The sequence below is a fragment of the Xyrauchen texanus genome, chromosome 16 (genome assembly GCF_025860055.1).
Source record: "Xyrauchen texanus isolate HMW12.3.18 chromosome 16, RBS_HiC_50CHRs, whole genome shotgun sequence".
Taxonomy (NCBI): Eukaryota; Metazoa; Chordata; class Actinopteri; order Cypriniformes; family Catostomidae; genus Xyrauchen; species Xyrauchen texanus.
In genome coordinates, this window is record NC_068291.1 from 15,891,613 (window position 1) to 15,911,635 (window position 20,023).

Sequence of the window (20,023 nt, forward strand, 5' to 3'; positions counted from 1 at the left end):
TCCCCCTTCTGTTGCTCTGTCCACGTTGTGTCAGAGAAGTGACACTAGGGGTCCACTTATAAAAGTGCCATGCGCTGAGCTGTGTACGTGAACTGCTGATACAGGAGCGAGCAGGTATTCTTACGTGCAGGACGACCAACTGTATCAAGCTGCACGTACCCTTCCCCAATGCCCCATTTAAGCCATCAGGATTCCTTATCGTTACCCTGGAGGGGAACAAGGTGCTGGCCGCCAACCTGGGAACGGGCCAAGCCTGGCCGGGCCTCTTTTCTCTCTATGTTTCTCGCATAGAGCAACTAAGGCCGGGGCCCTTACACGCATTGAGGGAAGGGGGTCTTAGCCCTTATTCAGGGCGGAGAAGACCCTGCGGAGGCCACGCCTACCCGAGAGGGGAGGCAAGTTTAAGTGGCAAAACCATCAGAGGCCTGACTTAGGGCCTATGTGGAAAAGTTGGTGCGGTGGTGGATCCAGCCTCATAGAGGGGGGAACATACAGCACGGCAGCCGAGGCAGCCATGACTGCCTAAGGGAAACACGGGAGTCAGCTCGCCTGAGATCTCCTGGGAATGAAGGCGCACTGTTTCCCCTGGTTAGGGGGAAGGGCGCTAGGTGCAAGCGATTCACCCGGTCAGATCGTGGGCGTGCCACCGAGTTCTACGGGCTCGGTACCTGAGAAAACACGGGACGATACTGACTCAACTCGGAGATTGTAGAATCTCGCAAAAGTGTTAGGTGTTGCCCAGCCCGCTGCTCTACAAATGTCTGCTAGGGCAGTGCCCCTAGCCAGTGCCCATGAGGACGCAACACTCCTGGTGGAGTGAGCTCGGACCCGCAAGGGGGGGGCACGGCCTGGGTGTGTTAAGCCAGGGAAATGGCGTCGACAACCCAGTGGGCGAGTCTCTGCTTGGAGACAGCATTCCCTTTCTGCTGTCCCCCAAAGCAGACGAAGAGCTGCTCAGAGCGTCTGGTGCTCTGTGTGCGGTCCAGATAAATACGTAAAGCACGTACTGGACACAGCATTGAAAGGGCTGGGTCTGCCTCCTCCCGGGGCAGCGCTTGCAGGTTCACTACCTGATCCCGGAAGGGCGTGGTAGGAACCTTGGGCACATAGCCCGGTCGCGGTCCTAGGATCACGAAAGTATCTGCCGGACCGAACTCCAGGCAAGCGTCGCTAACAGAGAACGCATGCATGTCCCCGACCCTCTTGATGGAAGCGAGCGCGATCAGCGGGGCAGTCTTGAGAGAGAGGGCCCTGAGTCCAGCTGAGTCAAGCGGCTCGAACGGGGGGTCTCTGGAGTCCCGTAAGGACGACCGAGAGATCCCAGGAGGGGAACAGGTTAGGCCGGGAGGGAGTTATCCTCCGGGCAGCTTTTAGGAACCTGACGATTAAGTCGTGCTTACCAAGAGACTTGCCGTCTACTTCATTTCATGTCATTTCAAAAACTTTATTTATCTCCATGGGGCAATTGCGAGACCCGTAGATTAGTACAAATAAATCTTTCATAATAAAGATAAAGTCTACAGTGTCGTGGGCCGCGATAGCGGCGACATACACCTTGAGGGTGGAGGGGGACAGCCTCCTCTCCAGCCTCTCCTGAAGAAACACGAGCACTGACCTAACTGCGCACTTCTGCGGGTCTTCGGCTCGGGAAGAACACCAGTCCGTGAACAGACGCCACTTTAGAGCGTAGAGATGCCTGGTAGAGGGGGCTCTGGCTTGATTGATTGTATCTATGATGGTCGGTGGTAGGCCGGCTAGATCTTCCGCATCCCGTCCAAGGGCCAGACGTAGAGGTTCCAGAGGTCTGGGTGCGGGTGCCAGAGCGTGCCCCGTCCCTGAGAAGGAAGGTCCTTCCTCAGGGGAATTCGCCAGGGAGGGGCTGTCGTGAGGAGCGTGAGGTCCGAAAACCAAGTCCGGGTAGGCCAGTAAGGGGCTACCAGAATGACTTGCTCCTCGTCCTCCCTGACCTTGCATAGCACCTGTGCAAGAAGGCTCACTGGGTGGAATGCGTACTTGCGCAGCCCCGGCAGGCCAGCTGTGTGCCAACGCATCTGCCCCGAGGGGAGCCTCTGTCCGGGCATACCAGAGCGGGCAGTGGGAGGTTTCTTGGGAGGCAAACAGGTCTACCTGTGCCTTGCCGAACCGGTCCCAAATCAGCTGGACTGACTGGGGGTGGAGCCTCCACTCTCCGCCAGGCAAGCTTTGTCTTGACAGCGTCTGCTGTCACATTGAGGTTGCCGGGGATGTGAGTGGCGCGCAGTGACTCCAGTTGCTGCTGACTCCAAAGGAGGAGACGACGGGCGAGCTGTGACATGTGGAGGGAGCGTACTCTGCCTTGGCGGTTTATGTAGGCTACGACCATGGTGCTGTCTGTCCTGACTAGGACGTGTTTGTTCCGAATTAACGGGAGAAACTTCTGCAGGGCCAGAAAAACAGCCAGCAGCTCTAGGCAGTTGATGTGCCAGCGCAGCAGGCCTCGGTTCCACCGGCCTGCGGCTGTGCGCCCATTGCATACGGCGCCCCAACCCAATTTGGAGGCATCGGTTGTGACCAGAACGCGTCGGGACACCTGCTGCAAGGGTACTCCTGCCCTTAGGAAGCAGAGGTCTGTCCAGGGTTTGAAGGTTTGGTGGCAGGCAGAGGTAACTTTTATGTTGTGCGAACTCTCGGGAGTGGGCCAGTATGAGCCAGTCGTCGAGGTAATTGAGTATGTCGGCTTCTCGGAGCGGGGCAAGAGCTGCCTCTGCGACTTTCGTGAAGACACGAGGGGACAGAAACAGGCCGAAGGGGAGGACTTTGTACTGATACGCCTGGCCGTCGAACGCGAACCTTAGGAAGGGGCGATGTCGAGGGCGAATTGAGACGTGGAAGTACACGTCCTTCAGGTCTACCGCTGCGAACCAATCTAGATGCCGGACGCCAGATAGAATTTGTTTCTGGGTGAGCATTTTGAACGGGAGTTTGGACAAGGTCCGATTGAAAACTTGCAGGTCCAAGATCGGTCGTAAGCCGACGCCTTTCTTGGGTACAACGAAGTAAGGGCTGTAGAAACCCTTCGTTTCGGTTGGAGGGACAGGCTCTAACGCGTCCTTTAATAGAAGGGAGGCGATTTCTTCATGCAGGGAGTGGGCATGTTGGCCGTGTACTGCGGGAAAATGTACGCCCAGGAAGGGGGACGGAGACCTGGCAAACTGAATTGCGTAACCGAGTCGAATGGTCCGGTGCAGCCAGCGTGACGGGTTGGGCAGTGAAAGCCACGCCTCTAAATTCCGTGCTAGGGGCACCAAGGGGACTGGTTTTTTGGACGTACCCAGCGGGGCTTCGCAGCGGTGCGGAACAGGTAACGCGGCGTCGGGAGGCAACGTGGCGTCCCGAGGCTCTGGTGCTGAGAATAAACTCAAAGCACTTACCTTGCTCCGCGCACCCGGCGGGGGGCGGGTTCGTGACTGAGGAGGAGGTCTGGTGTTGGCGTCCTCTGGACTCGTCTGAACCGGCCGGCCGGGGAACAGTCGTGGGGCTGGAGGCGGGGACACCGCGTCCATGGAGCCGGGACTGTTGAGGCCTGAAAGCAGAGTGCCTTGAGAAAGGCATTTGCGGGCCAGGTGACCGCAGAGACAACAAGGTCTCGGTCTCTGGGTCTGTCATCTCAGGAGCGCCTGGGAGCCTTCTGGGTCCTCAAGGGGGTCCGTGAGATGATGGGCGTCCAACTTCTGCGGGGAGCTCAATGCTGGGGCTGAGAGCTGGGCCCACTCACTTGTTAGTTGAGGCGGAGCACCACTTTCTTTCTTTCTTGAAAGCCGCAGGAGGACGCCCTCGGCGAGCAGACAGGGCATGGCCCCTGGCGGCAGGTTTGCGGCAGGGCGGGATGCTTTTTTTGCTTGAAAAACAGCCTTGGTCTGTTTCTTCACCACTGAGGACTGCTGGGTGAAGTCGTCAAGTGGTGTCGCCGAATGGACGGAGCTGGGAGACAGGGGCGTTTGAGAAAGCGTGCTTTGTCTGCCTCCCGTACTGCCTGTCCATCGTTGCGTTTCTGGACCACGGAGTGGCCATCGCCTGTTTGAGTGCAGTTCCAGCAGCACGTCAAGAACAGGACTACCCAAGTGCAGATTTGAAGTGCCCTGGCCCAGTGGACTTGCAGGAGGGGGCCATGGCGTGCAGGGGGGAGCGGTCTGGGACCGTTCTACCACCGAGGGTAGCGAGAGCGGAGGAGCGAGGAAGCTGGGCTTGCTCAGCTCGTCATGCACATCCGGGAAGGAATCCGGGGTGCGGCTGTGAACGGCGCACAAGCCCGCGGAACCAGTTAAGCCCAGGGAAGCATAGCGGACCTTCTTGCGTCAGGCTCAGACTGGGCGGAGACCCGAAGGTGGCGGCCCAGGCGAGTTATCTGCATTCGGCGCCGCTGTTACGCTCTCCGATGCAGCGGTGATGTCATCATCCAATGCCGGGGAGCTCGAGGGACCGGCGGTAGGCTGTTAAGTGGACCGCACTAATCCCGAGCTCGGGGGAAGCAGGCAACCGTGCCGGGGAGGCGGGAGGTTTTCGAGGGGATTTACCCGCCGAAAGCGTCCCGTTATTCTCCCAGATCGTTCTCCATCGCCATGGCGCCTGCCTCAATCCCGTAGGAAGGAGGCGAGGCGCGGGGGGCAGCTGAAATGGCTCTCTCTCACTACAAGAGAAAGCAGAGATCGCAACGCTGCCGCGGTTATGTTCTCACTCTGAAAACATAACCCATTGGAGAGCATGCTCATCGGACGGAAACAAGCAAGCGTGCCGGGGAGGCGGGGGGTTTCGAGGGGGTTCACCCAGCGAAATGGAGTCCGCAATGCTGTCATGGCTATGTTCTCGTACTGAAAACATAGACCATTCATAAAAACGCTGCCTGCGTGTGATCACAACCCAGGAATGCAAGGCAGTTTTTATGGCCGTCAGAGGTGGGGAGAATCAACGCATCCAGAAACTACACAGAGGCGGAAAATCGTCTTTAAAAAGACGCGTCCTGAGAAGGACGTTCAACGCCGCTGTGTTTTGCTCTTTAGAGCGAAATTCACTCTTTTAGAATAACTCTTTCGAAGTTGTCTACGCTGTCGAGCTCCAGGGCAAGAATGCACAGCCGTGCACGAATGAGAAAGACGCTGTTGTGCGCCGTCAGATCCAACAGCATGCAGAGCGTCAGAGGACTAAACAGGAACTTGGTGTGTAACTGCATGCACGACCATCGGCTCCGAAGAAATTTTCTGAATGAACTCCCGTATTTGCGCCGCTTAAATACCCGTATGTCCGGGGCCGGGACATGCAAATACTGGTTGCCAACTCTCATTGGCCTTTTTTCATAGTCCAGAGGTGAATATTGGCGCTCAAGAGAGACCCCTAGTGTCGCTTCTCTGACACAACGTGGAGAGAGCGACAGAAGGGGAACTTTGTTGGTCAAGACTGTAGTTATTATTATTTTGATAATAATTTTTTTCTCAGTGGGCCCATCCAAGCTTATAGACTTTATGATATTCTGAGGCTGGATTCATGAAACATTATGAAAACAAATGTACTTCATAACTTCAATCTAATATTTTCTTCTTAATTTCTAACTTGTAAAAAAGTTAAGAATATTTTGTGTTCATGTCAAGACTTATTAATAATGTTCTTATGAAAGTTTTTCAGGAATTGCTCTTGAATTGAACATACAATCTATTTACAATTTATCCTAAGAACTTACATTTTTTTGTGACAAGATTTTCGTGAATCTGGCCTCAGGTCCCAGATATGGCTCAAGTCAATCCTTCAATGCAAGTCCTTTACTATCTAAATCTTCTCCTGTTTTATTATCTGGCATGTAAAATCGTAAGCCCGATCACTTCGAAAAGTAATAGCACACCTCTCCTCAAGAATTCCTGCATGATTTGAGGAATCATTCATGTCCATAACCCTAAAGACTATCTTTTATCCTTCCTTTTTCCCTGTGCCATTACATCTTGAGCACAGAGAAAAAGCGCTCTAGCCTTTCAAAGTAAACTCAAGCCCATGAGGATGCATTCAGTACATGGACAGTATGACTACTTTGTGATATTATTTAGACCAGTCAATGCCAAGCATGTGTGCAGATGACGTGTACTGAAAGACTGGCTGCATGCGGACAGTCCATCGTAATGTGATGATGACAAATTTTGTGTCACATTCACATGGAAAAACGAAACATACTTTGGCCTTAATGAGTTACTTATGTGCTGAAGTTTAATCAAAACTCTACCATAAACATGCCTTAGCCAGTACCACAAATACATTTCAGGTCTTCTCTTGCAAAAAAAATCATCCATTTAGCTTTCTTACCCAAGAGGGGAATCTGTGTAGAGGTGGAGTAGGTGGTTTAAGAGCTTCTGGATCTATCATCTCCAGTTCCTTGGCCAACCTGTCAAATAAGCCTCCATCAGAGGGCAATGCTTCCATCTGTGCTCCCTCCACCACGCCTTCCATGCTCTCTGGAGGTCCTTCATCAATGTCCGTCTCCTCTAGCTCATGTGTGGGCACTGAACCTGGGACATGACTCCTGCAAGATGTAAATGAGCAGTTTCCGATATCGATGTTGACCTGATTGAGGCACTCTATGCCAGGATGCGGCTGACTATGGTGCTTCTTTATGAGTTGAATACTATCATGAGGGGTTAAAGGGGTGCGAACTTTGGGAAGGGTCATGCTGGTGCCTGAGGGTAATGCCAGAGGAAAGGGGCATGACTGAGGGAGGCGGATTAATGAGGGTGATAGTGGTGTGGGGGTTGGGCTTTTAGGTGTAGGGGTGGGAGTGTCAAAGCCACCAGGACCAGGGGTCTCGTATGCGGAAGAGGACGAGGAAGAGGACGAGGAGGAAGATTGTAGGCGCTGGGAACGGAATTTGCTGTTGAGCTCGTCAGAATAGTGATCTCTGTCTGAGGCTCCTCCCAATGCTCTCTCATGTGTCAGTCCAAAAGAAGGGTCAGCCCCATCTCTTCCCTCCTTTACCAGAGTTGTGCCATCAATCCCTTCCTGACTAGATTTGAGAGAGTTGTCTGCTTTGTCTTGTATTGTGGGAAGTAGGGACGCACTATGAAAGGCAGAGTCACAACCCTCTGTGATTTTCCTCTTGCTATCTGCAATGTGAAAAACATCACATCAGATATAAAAATGGTCTTTTCTGATTAACATTTATTTTTACTCAAACGGTTGACAACAAAAAGCAAAACATATATTCACAGAATGAACATTTAACCCCCACTATTACCCCTCCCCAACCCTACCCTGAATCTCAACAAATATCCCTGTGGTCACACATGTGTACTGTATACACACACACACACACACAAAATATATATATATATATATAATAATCACATACATTTAAAAGTATACTTCTCTCTCCACTGCCCCTCCCTGAGAGCCCTCCAAGAATGCCAAATAGACCATTTCCCATTAAATGATTCTAGATGACATCTACTCTAAAGCCGCCATTTTCCCCATCTCCGTGCTCCACTATTGAAATAAGGGCACTCCAGGTGACTTCCATCCCATTAAAACAATCTGTCTGCCAATCATAACACTAGTTAGGAACCAATTTTTTATGTGTATATCCACTATATTGATGACCGCCCCATCATCTAAAATACAGAGTGTGGGGCAAAATGAAATTTGAGTGCCCAATATGTCACACATAAAACTCTGAACCTTCAACCAAAATTCTTAACATACCACCAAAAAACATAGGTTGTGTCTCCATCTTCTGATTGGCATCGCCAGCAGATGGGTGTGTCTTTAAGACAAAGCCTATACAATCTATAGGGGGTCCAATAAAATTTATGTAAAATCTTGAATTGTTTAAGGAACACCCTTGCATCTCTAGATGCAAACTTGCCTTTTTTAAGAATCCTAGCCCACACTCCCCCCTCCAATACCAAGTTTAAATCTTTCTCCCATAATCTCGGAGGTTTTAAAGCTCCGTCCCCCAGACTCTGAATTAGCAGGGAGTAATACACTGATGCCGTAATCACCACTCCCAGAGTATCTTCCGCTTTAGGGGGGTGTAAGCTACTTACAAATATAGTAGAGAGCAAGTGGCACAGCTGTAAATACCTCAGCACTCCTCTCTCATATGGGTCACCAAGTGTATTAACCTCCCTCACAATACACTCTGACCAGCAGAAAGGGGAATTATTAATACATAATTTTGCTCAGCCATATGCTCAAGGAAACATTTAAATAAATGTCTGAATTAAACACTCTGGACACTTTTGTCTACACCGAGTTCAAATGCGAGTGTAACTTAACTTCTCCGATTAGTTTGATAGAAAGGCTTTGCAATGACAAAATAGGGGCAAGAACTTCCTGTTCAATACAAAACCAGGGAGGGGCTCTCTCGGGTGGAAGTGACCAATGAGCCAAAAGTCTGATACCGAATGCATAACAATAAAACAAAATCTTGGGTTGGCCTAGCCCACCTTTGTCAATCAGCCTATGCAATTTACTGAAATGTAATCTGGGATGTTTACAATTTCAAATGAAGGACTTTGCTATGCTATCAAATTGCTTTAAATAAGAGAGGGGGACATATATAGGTAGAGACTGTAGCAGGTAGTTGAATTTTGGAATGCGATTCATTTTAATAACATTAACCTTCCCAAAAATAAATGCCCAAATAATACCCAAATAATTAATGCCTTGTTTGGGCCACTGGAAGGCACCTGGCTGAAATGCTGTTACCAGTATGCTGTCAGAGCCAAAGCTTCGGATTCAGACCAATTAACTCTGTATCCCGAGAAATTGAAAAAGGAATGAATAATTCTGTGGAGGCAAGGCATAGATCTAGTAGGGTCAGAGACAAATAATAAAAGTGGTGGTGGCGTAGTGGGCTAAAGCACATAACTGGTAATCAGAAGGTCACTGGTTCGATCCCCACATTGTGTCCTTGAGCAAGGCACTAACTCCAGGTTGCTCCAGAGGGCTTGTCCCTGTAATAAGTGCACTGTAAGTCACTTTGGATAAAAGCATCTGCCAAATGCATAAATGTAAATGTAAATGTAAAATATCATCTGCATAAAGCAAAAGCTTATGCGGCACACCTCCCTCCACCACCCCTGGAAAATCATCCTCCTTTCTTATCGTGGCTGCTAATGGTTCCAGGGCAAAACAGAACATTAATGGGGAAAGAGGGCAACCCTGCCGGGTGCCCCAATCCAGAGTAAAATAATCTGAAATTAATCCATCCTTTTGTACCACTGCTAATGGGTGTCTATAAAGTAAATTAATCCAACAAATAAAAGTATTCCAAAATCTCAAAAAAATAATCCCATTCTACCAAATTAAAAGCCTTTTCGGTGTCAAGTGAGATGGCAACGACCAGAGTCTGATAATTCGCCACTGACCACATGATATTGTTGAACAACTAATGTTATCAGAATAAACCCCACCTGATCTATATTTATAAAAGATATCATAACTTTAATTAATCGGTTAGGCAAAATTTGGACAATATTTTAATATTTAGCCGGATCAGGGAAATTGGACGGTAACTCTTACACTCACTTGGATCTTTGTCTTTTTTAAGAATCAGGCTGATCTGGGCTTGCGTCAGGTTGGCGGAAGCTTTCCATTCTTTAATGGTTCCATATAAACTTCTAACAAAAGTGGAGCCAGTTCTGTAGCTCTAAAAAACTCAGCGGCAAAGCCATCTGTTCCCAGAGATTTGCTTGTTGGCAAGGCCTTAATTACATCGCCAAGCTCCTCCAAGGTTATCTCAGAATAAAGAGAATTGTTTTGCTCAGCCATCAGTTTAGGAAGTTCTAATGGTTCCACAAAGTATCCTCATCAGTAGACGAAAATGTGGAATTATAGAGATCATGATATAATTCTTTAAAAGCATTATTAATATCAATGGCTGAGGTAAATATTTCACCACCAGCAGACTTCAGTCACAACAGTCACAGAGGGAATGGTAGAAAAAGACTCTCTCTGTTTTATATATCTAGCCAGAAGTTTTCCTGCCTTGTCCCCAGACTCAAAGTATGACAGTCTTGCCCTGAATAGCCAAAACTCCACCTTCTGTGACAAAATAGGATTATTTCTGTATTTCAATCTGGTTAATTCTCTGAGGCCATCAGACATTTTAATATTTTATTTTTTATTTTAATATTCTTGTGCTTTGGATTTTTTGGTGAATGAGGCATACTCTATGATCCAGACCCTAAGAACCACCTTAAATACCCCCCAAGCCACGCCCACAGAGGATACTGAGGACCAGTTGGTCTCCATATGAACATTGATTTCAACCTTTAACATTAGTTGGAATTCAGGATTTTGCAAAAGGGGTACATTAAAGAGGCAACTATATGATTTCCTTTTCTCCATATGTGGCAACACCTCTAAACTCATCAGGGCATGATCTGAGACTAAAATGTTTACAATTGATGAAATGAGGGACTTAGATATAAAAAAAAAAATCTCTTCTAGAATAAATCTTATGGACTGATAAAAAAAAAATTATAGTCCCTACCAGATGGGTTAAAAAGTCTCCAGATATCTATAAGACCAAGATTTTTACACATCCCGTTAAGCGTCAATGTTGCTCTAGGGGGCTTACACACTTTTGCTTCACTATGATCAAGGACTGAGTCCATCAAAAGATTAAAGTCTCCTCACAATATTATATCATGAGGGGTGCCAGCGGCTTGCAACATCCCTTGAAGATCTATAAAAAAGACCTGATCAGCAAAGTTAGGTGAGTAAATATTAGCCAAAGTAAGACTTTGCCCCTCGATTTCTGCTAAAATAATAATGACTCTTCCTAATTAATTTTTAAACTGTTTGAGACATTTTAATTGTAGATGCTTACTTATCAGTGTAATGACTCTTACTTGCGCCAGCACTAAAGAAAACATGTCCCCCCATATCTTCACAAATTTTTCAGCTTCCTGCAGGGAAAGATGCATTTCTTGAAGAAACACTATCATATATCTTACGCTTAAGGAGAGAAATAACCTTCCTTCTTTTATGAGGAAGGTTAACCCATTCACATGCCACGTGGAGAGAGACATTCCACTCATATTAACATTTGATATTTTGACATATGAGAAAAAAATAGATTGTGTGCCAAAAACAAATGTATAAAATCCACATTCCAACATTAGAGCATCAACAAACCCTTAACTTCCCACAGAAACAATTAAACGTGCGCATTAACCCCTCACACGGAAGCAATTGATGTGGGCATGTGAATGTTTTACAGCCATCCTTTGCATCTATTCTTAATTTGGCCGGGCACATCAGTGCAAAAGCGAACTTCCATTGATGTAAAAGTTTATTGCGTTCCTTGAAAGTTCGCAAAGTCTGGGAAAAAGAAAATGCTGTTGTTCTTCCTAAAAAGCTATTCAGGATCACATTAAAAATGCAATTCACTCAAATCTATTACTTGAATACACCTCTACTATGATGAACATCAATTCAAACAATTCTTAATTCAAAGACATTTTGATTTTTTCTGTGTCTTTATCTCACACTACCTCTTGTCCATATGTGTGGATGTTGTATATTGGCTTCGCTATACACATCCCATAATTTAAACCGACTGAATTCTGTTCACAAGATTCTAGTTTGTCATTAAAGTGCTACATTTCTGTCGCAGTCATGTGACACAACATCATGGCATTGATTTTAGTGAAGCTCTTCTATGGGTGCAGAGCCAACTAAAGTTCCTCTTGTAAGAAACCTCTTTAAGGCTTTTCATTGAAACCTATTTGGGTGTAAAAAGTAGTGTCTCTTATTACGATTGATATGCCGTAAGGTTGCGTGGTTTACCGGTACTAACGAAATATCGCAGTAGAGTAAGAACGACTGTAAATACAAATTAACTCCTCTGGTGCAGCTCGGAGATTTCAGCTCGAGAGTCACAACGGGATTATCTCAGCATTAATGGGAAGCTTGATATAACTAATGTGTATAAAACAGGAAGAACTTAAATGTCTGACAAAATAAAAGTCCCACTTAAATTAAAGCTCTATTCAACTGGATGTGTGAAATTGAAGACAGAAAAATATAACTACTGTATAAAAATGTAATACTCAAAAAGTAGCAATAATATTTATAATAACAATTATATAGTATTAAATGGTTGTTTAATTATTATTATTATTATTATTTGTATGCAATATCACATATCACATGTTTTATCAGCATGTTGTAATTAAGCCATAGTAGCCTTGTGCCACGTTATCAGATTTGTTTTTTTAATTAATGTTTTCATAAATACTGTGACGCTCTGTTGTTCAGCATTTTATTTTACCAAAAATAAAATGTACATTTTTTTTTGGTTGAATTTTTTTTATTACAGCTTTATGTACCAATTTGATTAAACACTATATGATCATAACATTTAATGAAAAAATTTCACTTGGAATCCAGAAAAATTAAAACAGAAAATGCATAATTTGAATCTGTGAAACTTTATGAATTTCTTTTAAAGAGACATATTATGCTTATTTACAGGTTCATGATTTTATTTTGGGGGTCTACTGGAATAGGTTTACATGCTTTAATGTTCAAAAAACACATAATCTTTTTCATTCTGCTAAACCTATTTTCATCATCTGGCTCAATAACTTTGATTTAGTTCCTGTCTCTTTGAAGCCCCTTTTCTGAATAGCCCAGTCTGCTCTGATTGGTCAGCTGGTCTAGTCTGTTGTGACTGGTCAACTGCCTAACAGACCTTACCACACTATTGTAACTATGATAACAACGTCGTCAGTTTTTGCCATACCAGTTTCAGTCCGATAATGAAAGTTTAGAAGAACAAGCTGATCGACCTGAACCACCTTCACGACTTGAGCAGGACTTGACACTTGCACGACTTGAGCAGGACGTCTCACAATGGTAAGTTTTAATTTTGTAGCTTTCTTAAAAATACACTGTATATATATATATATATACATTAAGTATTTATTTTATTTTATTTCCTTTAAAACCTAATTTGTAAGTAACCCAAAAATGGAAGATGCCAACAATGAAACATACAACAAGTGATGATTAGGACCATTAAAAAGCATCACGAAATGCAGGATTTTCCTTGTGCTCCCAGAACATTTTTGAAAAGTTGCAAAGATAATTCATTCAGAAATTGTTGTGGTAACTGCTATTCAGTAACTTGGCCCATTTTCATTTCAACTTCAGAAAATAAAATGGAACAAAAGTATAGAATATGGCCACCCTTAAAAAATCAACAGATTTATACCAAGAACAAGACTCAAAAACAGAAGACTATTCCAGAAGTAAACAACTACTGAGAGCTTAAAAACTCCTGCAGGGTGAAGATGGTGTTGTACCTTTAGAGTTGACTGCATTTATCCAAGATCCTGTCAGTCTCCAACTCTCCTCTTTCACAGGGGGTGTCCCAGGGCAGCTGGGAGGGTGGAGGGGACTGGTGGGGACTAGGTGGGCATCCAAGGATGGAGACATGGGCCCCTCAAGAAGAGCTGACAGAAACACATTGAGTAGTGTGTAAAAATAAAGAACAACAAATCATAAAAGGAAAGAAAACAGGAAAGGAACAATGTTTACTTTGAAGCTTGTCCTGCAGCATAAGGATCTGCTCTGCCTGCTTCAGGTTGGCCTTCTTCAACTGCTGGTTTTCTGACTCCATCTTCAATACAAAGAAGAGAGAGCATAATACCAATCTCTATTTAAAAAACAAAATCTATCCCAAGAACTTCTGCATGTTTCTACTCACCTCTCTTAACTTAAATGTGACCCAGTCTTTGATTTTGGCTGCCTTCTCCTCTAAAATCTTGGCCTCTTGGGCTCGAACCAAGTTCTGAAGATAAGGAAGACATTTTTGAACAGCTGAAAGCTTCAATGCATCCTTGACTTTAAGTTAAAATCTCTTCATCTCTATGAGATTTGATCTTCTTACATGCTTCTCCAGTTGTCCTTCGAGTTGCTGTATGATCATGTCTTTCTCCTGCATTTGACTGCTCAGCTCTTGATAACGCCTATACAACACATTTTCTGATTCGCTGGGTTGCATGTTTGCAGACTTCAGTTTCTCCTCTGTGATGTGGACCTACAACGATTAAATGTTTTTTGAAACCCATTAAAAGACACCATTGACCATCTATTAATCTGTATTTGCATCAGGTGCACAATCTCAAGACACTTCAGGACCGTTCACACTGACAGCAATTTGTGCCACGAGAGTTGGCAGTTTGAGACAACACAAGCGACGAAAGCTCAGAACAGTTATTATGCAAATGTGCAGAGACTAGCACTGTGAATGTGTCACTGTGAATGTGTGTCATCGAGGAGTTGGATGAGAGAAGACATTATGGCAACTGGTCACGTGCCTAGAAGTGCCCTTTGTTCCAAATAGGATAAATCCTACTCCGAAGGGATCTTTGAAAGGGGAACGATCGTGGCCACCATGTTGAAGGGTCATGACAAACCGAAGGGCTCATAAATAGCTGCTTCAGGGGGCACTTTAAAAGTGGTGTTTCTGTAGGGTTCAACTAATTGACACTTCACTGCCAAGCGAACTGGAACTGGACCATACATCACAAATCTGCAGGATACTCTGGTGCCATAAACTCTTTTAATTATTATAAAGAATTTAAATCCCTGGCTTTCTCTTTGGAACTGGTTTTGTTTCTGTTATTTCCCTGTAAATTCACTTGTAATAATAAAATCCAATAAAAATCGGCTTGGCTTTTCAGAGGTGGCGACAACTCCTAGATTTGAAAGGATTTAAAAGCGGTCCAAAGATGGGTTTTTTCTTACTCATCAGGTAAGATATTTTATTGATATGATTTATGTATTTTTTGTAATCACACACATACACATACACGTCTGTTTGTGTGTAGTGAAATACAATAATTATACTGTAATCGGTGCAGATCTTTTCACTTGCTAGCACGTGTGTATTTTTCTTTATATTGGCAATAATTTATATAAATAAATCCTTTAGTCCTAGGCTTGCCAAGGACATGTGAGTCTTGAAATGATGTTGACCACTTGTTGGTAACAATGACAATCTATAAATTAGTTACTACCGTGGTCTATTTGGTAAGAATATCTATAAAAACTTTACAACATTTGACCTTATCAAACTTGCAATCGTTATCTCTAATGTTAAAGAATGTTTCCTAACTTTTGTAACCAGTAAGTAATTCATTTCAAAACATCAATGTTTCCAATAAGTCAAAACAGCAACATAAGATATGGCACTTATCCGCTCAGATGTCATGTTTTCGAATATCCATCTTTTCCTTTCTTTCGTTATTTATTTGTCCATTCAATCTGATAAGATATCCTTTATCCTTGTGTACACTGGTGCATCGAAACACATTAATCTGTGCAGAGGAGCAGAGCAAACAAAGATTGCATTCGCACCTCAGTTCGGGACACATTTGTTTGCATTTTTCTATGCGATTCGATTGGAAAGGAGTGCTCGCTGCTGACTCTAGTTTCCCCAAGTACATCACTGCGGCACATAAGTTGCTATCTATTTAATACGATATAATTAATGCTTAAGATGTGAAGCATTCTTAAGCATGCTGTTGTTATTTTATTAGCCAACTTGATCTGATCTTTAACTTATATATGTTGTTCTTTTGATAAATATAGTCAACTGATGAACATGCATACTAAACAACTTATCTTGCTACAAATAAAAGAGGCCTGTAAACAAAAACTAAATAATAATGTCAAGAACTGGTAATGGCAATGATGGAGTTACGAACAAAATATCCAGAAGTCTGGAAATCTGGAAATTTTCCATTTCTAAAAGAGAAAATGGTAGCTGTTTTTTTTTCCCAACACAAACAGTTTTTAGTTAATAAATTACTATTAATTTCAATTAATTAAGTCATAATAATAGAATCTAAGATTTAGAGCAATATGTGCCTTAACATGAAGTTATGTCAAAATATTACTGCATCCTTGAAACATGGGATGCTATATGAGATTTCAAGAAGACAACAGGATTTCTTATAATAAGTTATATTATTGATATTATTAAAGGTTTCATTTTTTAATGTTTTCCATCAATACGCTTAGAGGCGAATGGGAAAAACACAGGCGAAAGCATCATAATAGAATGTGCATGTGCAAGAACTTGACGTGAGAGGGATCCCTTCTAGACACGACCATGTCTGTGCTTTTGAAAGCAAAATGTGGCAATAATTGTGATATTTTTATTCTTATTGAATTGTACTCTATTCAGTTTTTTTTTGGAGTCATGCAAACCAACAGACAAGTTCAGCTTTTATTGGCGAAAGAAAACGCAGAGCAAACTCAGAAGCTTATCAGACCAGTATGTGTGTATGTGTGTTAAATCTCTGAACACCGGCAGAGCACATTTTCTAAAAAGCAAACTTTCACCGCTTGTTTTTCTGAATAACAACATGTGAAATGATAAAAATGTGATAGCTTTAAAGACTCAGAGTTTTAATATGTGTATGGCCATAATTTTGTGAGTATAGGCTTCTGTTTTCTTTTTTGATTTCCATTTTTATTAATTAATATTATTCATAAATTGTTTTCCCAAAAGAAAGCATAATTTATTGAAGTTATCTTATTTTGAAACTATTCTTCATTACAATTGTGAATAAAACAAAATATAACATTCACGTACATGTCATACATGTTATTTATATGTGCATTTTAATTTACGAATAATTGAGTAATTACTTGAAAATGCTCATCACTATTATGCCTTCTACACACTACACGGCTTTCAAAGGCGTCGGATCGTGGTACAGTTCATATTACACAACTGTCTGTCTTGTCATGGAAGTCGTGTTGTTTTCAAATTACACGACTAGTTGGCGGCAGGGGTGAACACATTACAAAACATTTCACTATTGACGAATCCCCGACGATTCTGCCTGGACTCCAAATAACATTTCAATAAAGAGTACATGCGAGATACGAAAACAAATGCATGATCATGTTATGCATTTAAGAATATGATGAGTATGTTTTTAAATGGCCTTTACATTTTGTTAAAGGCATCATATACACTCACCTAAAGGATTATTAGGAACACCTGTTAATTTCTCATTAATGCAATTATCTAATCAACCAATCACATGGCAGTTGCTTCAATGCATTTAGGGGTGTGGTCCTGGTCAAGACAATCTCCTGAACTCCAAACTGAATGTCAGAATGGGAAAGAAAGGTGATTTAAGCAATTTTGAGCGTGGCATGGTTGTTGGTGCCAGACGGGCCGGACTGAGTATTTCACAATCTGCTCAGTTACTGGGATTTTCATGCACAACCATTTCTAGGGTTTACAAAGAATGGTGTGAAAAGGGAAAAACATCCAGTATGCGGCAGTCCTGTGGGCGAAAATGCCTTGTTGATGCTAGAGGTCAGAGGAGAATGGGCCGACTGATTCAAGCTGATAGAAGAGCAACTTTGCCTGAAATAACCACTCGTTACAACCGAGGTATGCAGCAAAGCATTTGTGAAGCCACAACACGCACAACCTTGAGGCGGATGGGCTACAACAGCAGAAGACCCCACCGGGTCCCACTCATCTCCACTACAAATAGGAAAAAGAGGCTACAATTTGCAAGAGCTCACCAAAATTGGACAGTTGAAAACTGGAAAAATGTTGCCTGGTCTGATGAGTCTCGATTTCTGTTGAGACATTCAGATGGTAGAGTCAGAATTTGGCGTAAACAAAATGAGAACATGGATCCATCATGCCTTGTTACCACTGTGCAGGCTGGTGGTGTAATGGTGTGGGGGATGTTTTCTTGGCACACTTTAGGCCCCTTAGTGCCAATTGGGCATCGTTTAAATGTCACGGCCTACCTGAGCATTGTTTCTGACCATGTCCATCCCTTTATGGCCACCATGTACCCATCCTCTGATGGCTACTTCCAGCAGGATAATGCACCATGTCACAAAGCTCGAATCATTTCAAATTGGTTTCTTGAACATGACAATGAGTTCACTGTACTAAAATGGCCCCCACAGTCACCAGATCTCAACCCAATAGAGCATCTTTGGGATGTGGTGGAACGGGAGCTTCGCGCCCTGGATGTGCATCCCACAAATCTCCATCAACTGCAAGTTGCTATCCTATCAATATGGGCCAACATTTCTAAAGAATGCTTTCAGCACCTTGTTGAATCAATGCCACGTAGAATTAAGGCAGTTCTGAAGGCGAAAGGGGGTCAAACACAGTATTAGTATGGTGTTCCTAATAATCCTTTAGGTGAGTGTATTGTATTGGTTACAATATGAAAAAGTACCTCCTACTGTAAAATCGACCTATTTGCTCAACTGACTGTCCAAGAGAATTGGCAATTTCTCTCCAACACTTCTTTTTCTCCACCCGGTTGTGGTACAGTTCAGATGAAACATCAAATATGCACTTGTGCTCCTGCCAATGTTCCACAAATTTTTCCTCAATTTCTTCGGTCCAATGAGACTTTCTTGATACCGCAACCATGCTAGTTGATGTTCTGTTGCAGGTACATCAGGACTCCTCCTACTGAAACTTCCTGCGCCTCATTTCTTGCTCTCTCATTGGCTATAGGTCAATGCTGCAGTTGTATTCAGTCAAAACATATTTCACATTGCACAATTTGGAATAGCAGCCAAGTCATCTCGCTGACATCGGCAATGCATCTGTGCTTCTCTCAGATCGAGTCTTTGATAGTTCATACATTGTGATCGTCGCTTATGGTAGCGAGCTCTGATTTGCCTAAGATTTCAGGCTTTTGTCGGCGAGTGAAAAGTAGTGTAAAATGTAGTGTAAACTCTGCATTTGGAATACCTACTAAACCTATGGTGCAGCCACTTGACAACCTTTGGCAGTTTATTTGCTGTCAGTGTGTACGAACAAATCCATGGTTGAGTGGCATCTCAATATCTCCCTAAAAGGGTCAGGAGAACAGGTAGGACAGACAAACAAATGTACCTGTTTTTCGGCATTCTCTGCTCGCTGGTCAGCCTCTATCACTCTATGTTCCAACTCCTGCATCTATAAAAAAAAAATAGAAAGAAAGAATTTTAGACTTACAGTAGACTTTGACCTTTGTACCAATTCATGGACAATCTGATAAATGGCAAGAGATTTTCCAAAAACACAAACTACAACCTAATTGGCTGAATTCTACTCAATTTCTGGGAGTCAGGGTTCACAGGATTTTATCACTTTGCCGGGAAACAGTCACGTTTACAGAAAAGGGCTCCTTTGATGAACACTTTCAAGGAACAACTAATTCCTGAATTTGCCAAAGTTTGCAAGATTTATGGCACTGAATCTTTGAAAGATAATCAGAGTTTTGTTAGAGGCATTTTCTAGCAAGTAAATGGAGACATCCTCTAGCACAACTGTATATTCTGCTTTGTTTGCAGATTTATGTCCTGAAAATAATTGGTACTTATTACTTTTGGACAGACAGAAGTACTAACCAAAGTCTATGCCCATTTTCCACTAATTTCATTGGTGCTGTCTGTACAATCTTTCACATAAACAGCTGCACCATTATTTCAAAGAGTTGTCACGCTGTTGCACAACGTTTTATTATTATGGCATCAGAAATGTAAGATGCATCTGCTCTAAAAGTGACATAAAATTGATGGTTGGCCATTTTACTATCGGTCAGACAGCATTTTCCAGTCTAAGTGGCCGATTCTTAAGGCACTGTCACATTTAACTTTGCATGACGAAATACTGTCATCTAAATGGTATTTTGCGTGAACAGGAATTTCGCCTTATGGACTTAAAATTGTCATGACAGTTAAGAAATGTTCCTCCATGAATTTCTCATGGGGTTCAAACTTGGTAAACTTTGACACTGGAATTAGTGGTGATAATAGGAAGTTGCTTGGTTTGGCAGTGCGGGCAGTGCTTTGTACATCATTTCTTTATAACTTCACTCTCCCAGATTAAGCATAAATAATTAAGCAGCCTCGCTTGACAAGTAGTTTTTGCAAGTTTTCATACTCACATGCCTTCTTTGCCTGCACAATTTCATTGTGTAGGGTTAACCTTGTGTGATCCCGC

General features: G+C 43.5%; 1 protein-coding gene across 1 annotated transcript in view; it reads right to left on the reverse strand.

The window, feature by feature from the left end:
* The window catches only part of LOC127657027 (pleckstrin homology domain-containing family H member 1-like), a 72,493-nt gene that overhangs the window by 30,544 nt on the left and 21,926 nt on the right, over positions 1-20,023 (reverse strand). The window contains exons 3-8 of the mRNA XM_052145666.1: positions 18,932-18,994; positions 13,916-14,065; positions 13,733-13,816; positions 13,564-13,645; positions 13,329-13,478; positions 6,322-7,115 (exon numbers count right to left, since the gene is read on the reverse strand). Of these exons, the coding sequence (XP_052001626.1) occupies positions 6,322-7,115; positions 13,329-13,478; positions 13,564-13,645; positions 13,733-13,816; positions 13,916-14,065; positions 18,932-18,994 (1,323 nt within the window). The remainder of the gene's footprint in view (positions 1-6,321; positions 7,116-13,328; positions 13,479-13,563; positions 13,646-13,732; positions 13,817-13,915; positions 14,066-18,931; positions 18,995-20,023) is intronic.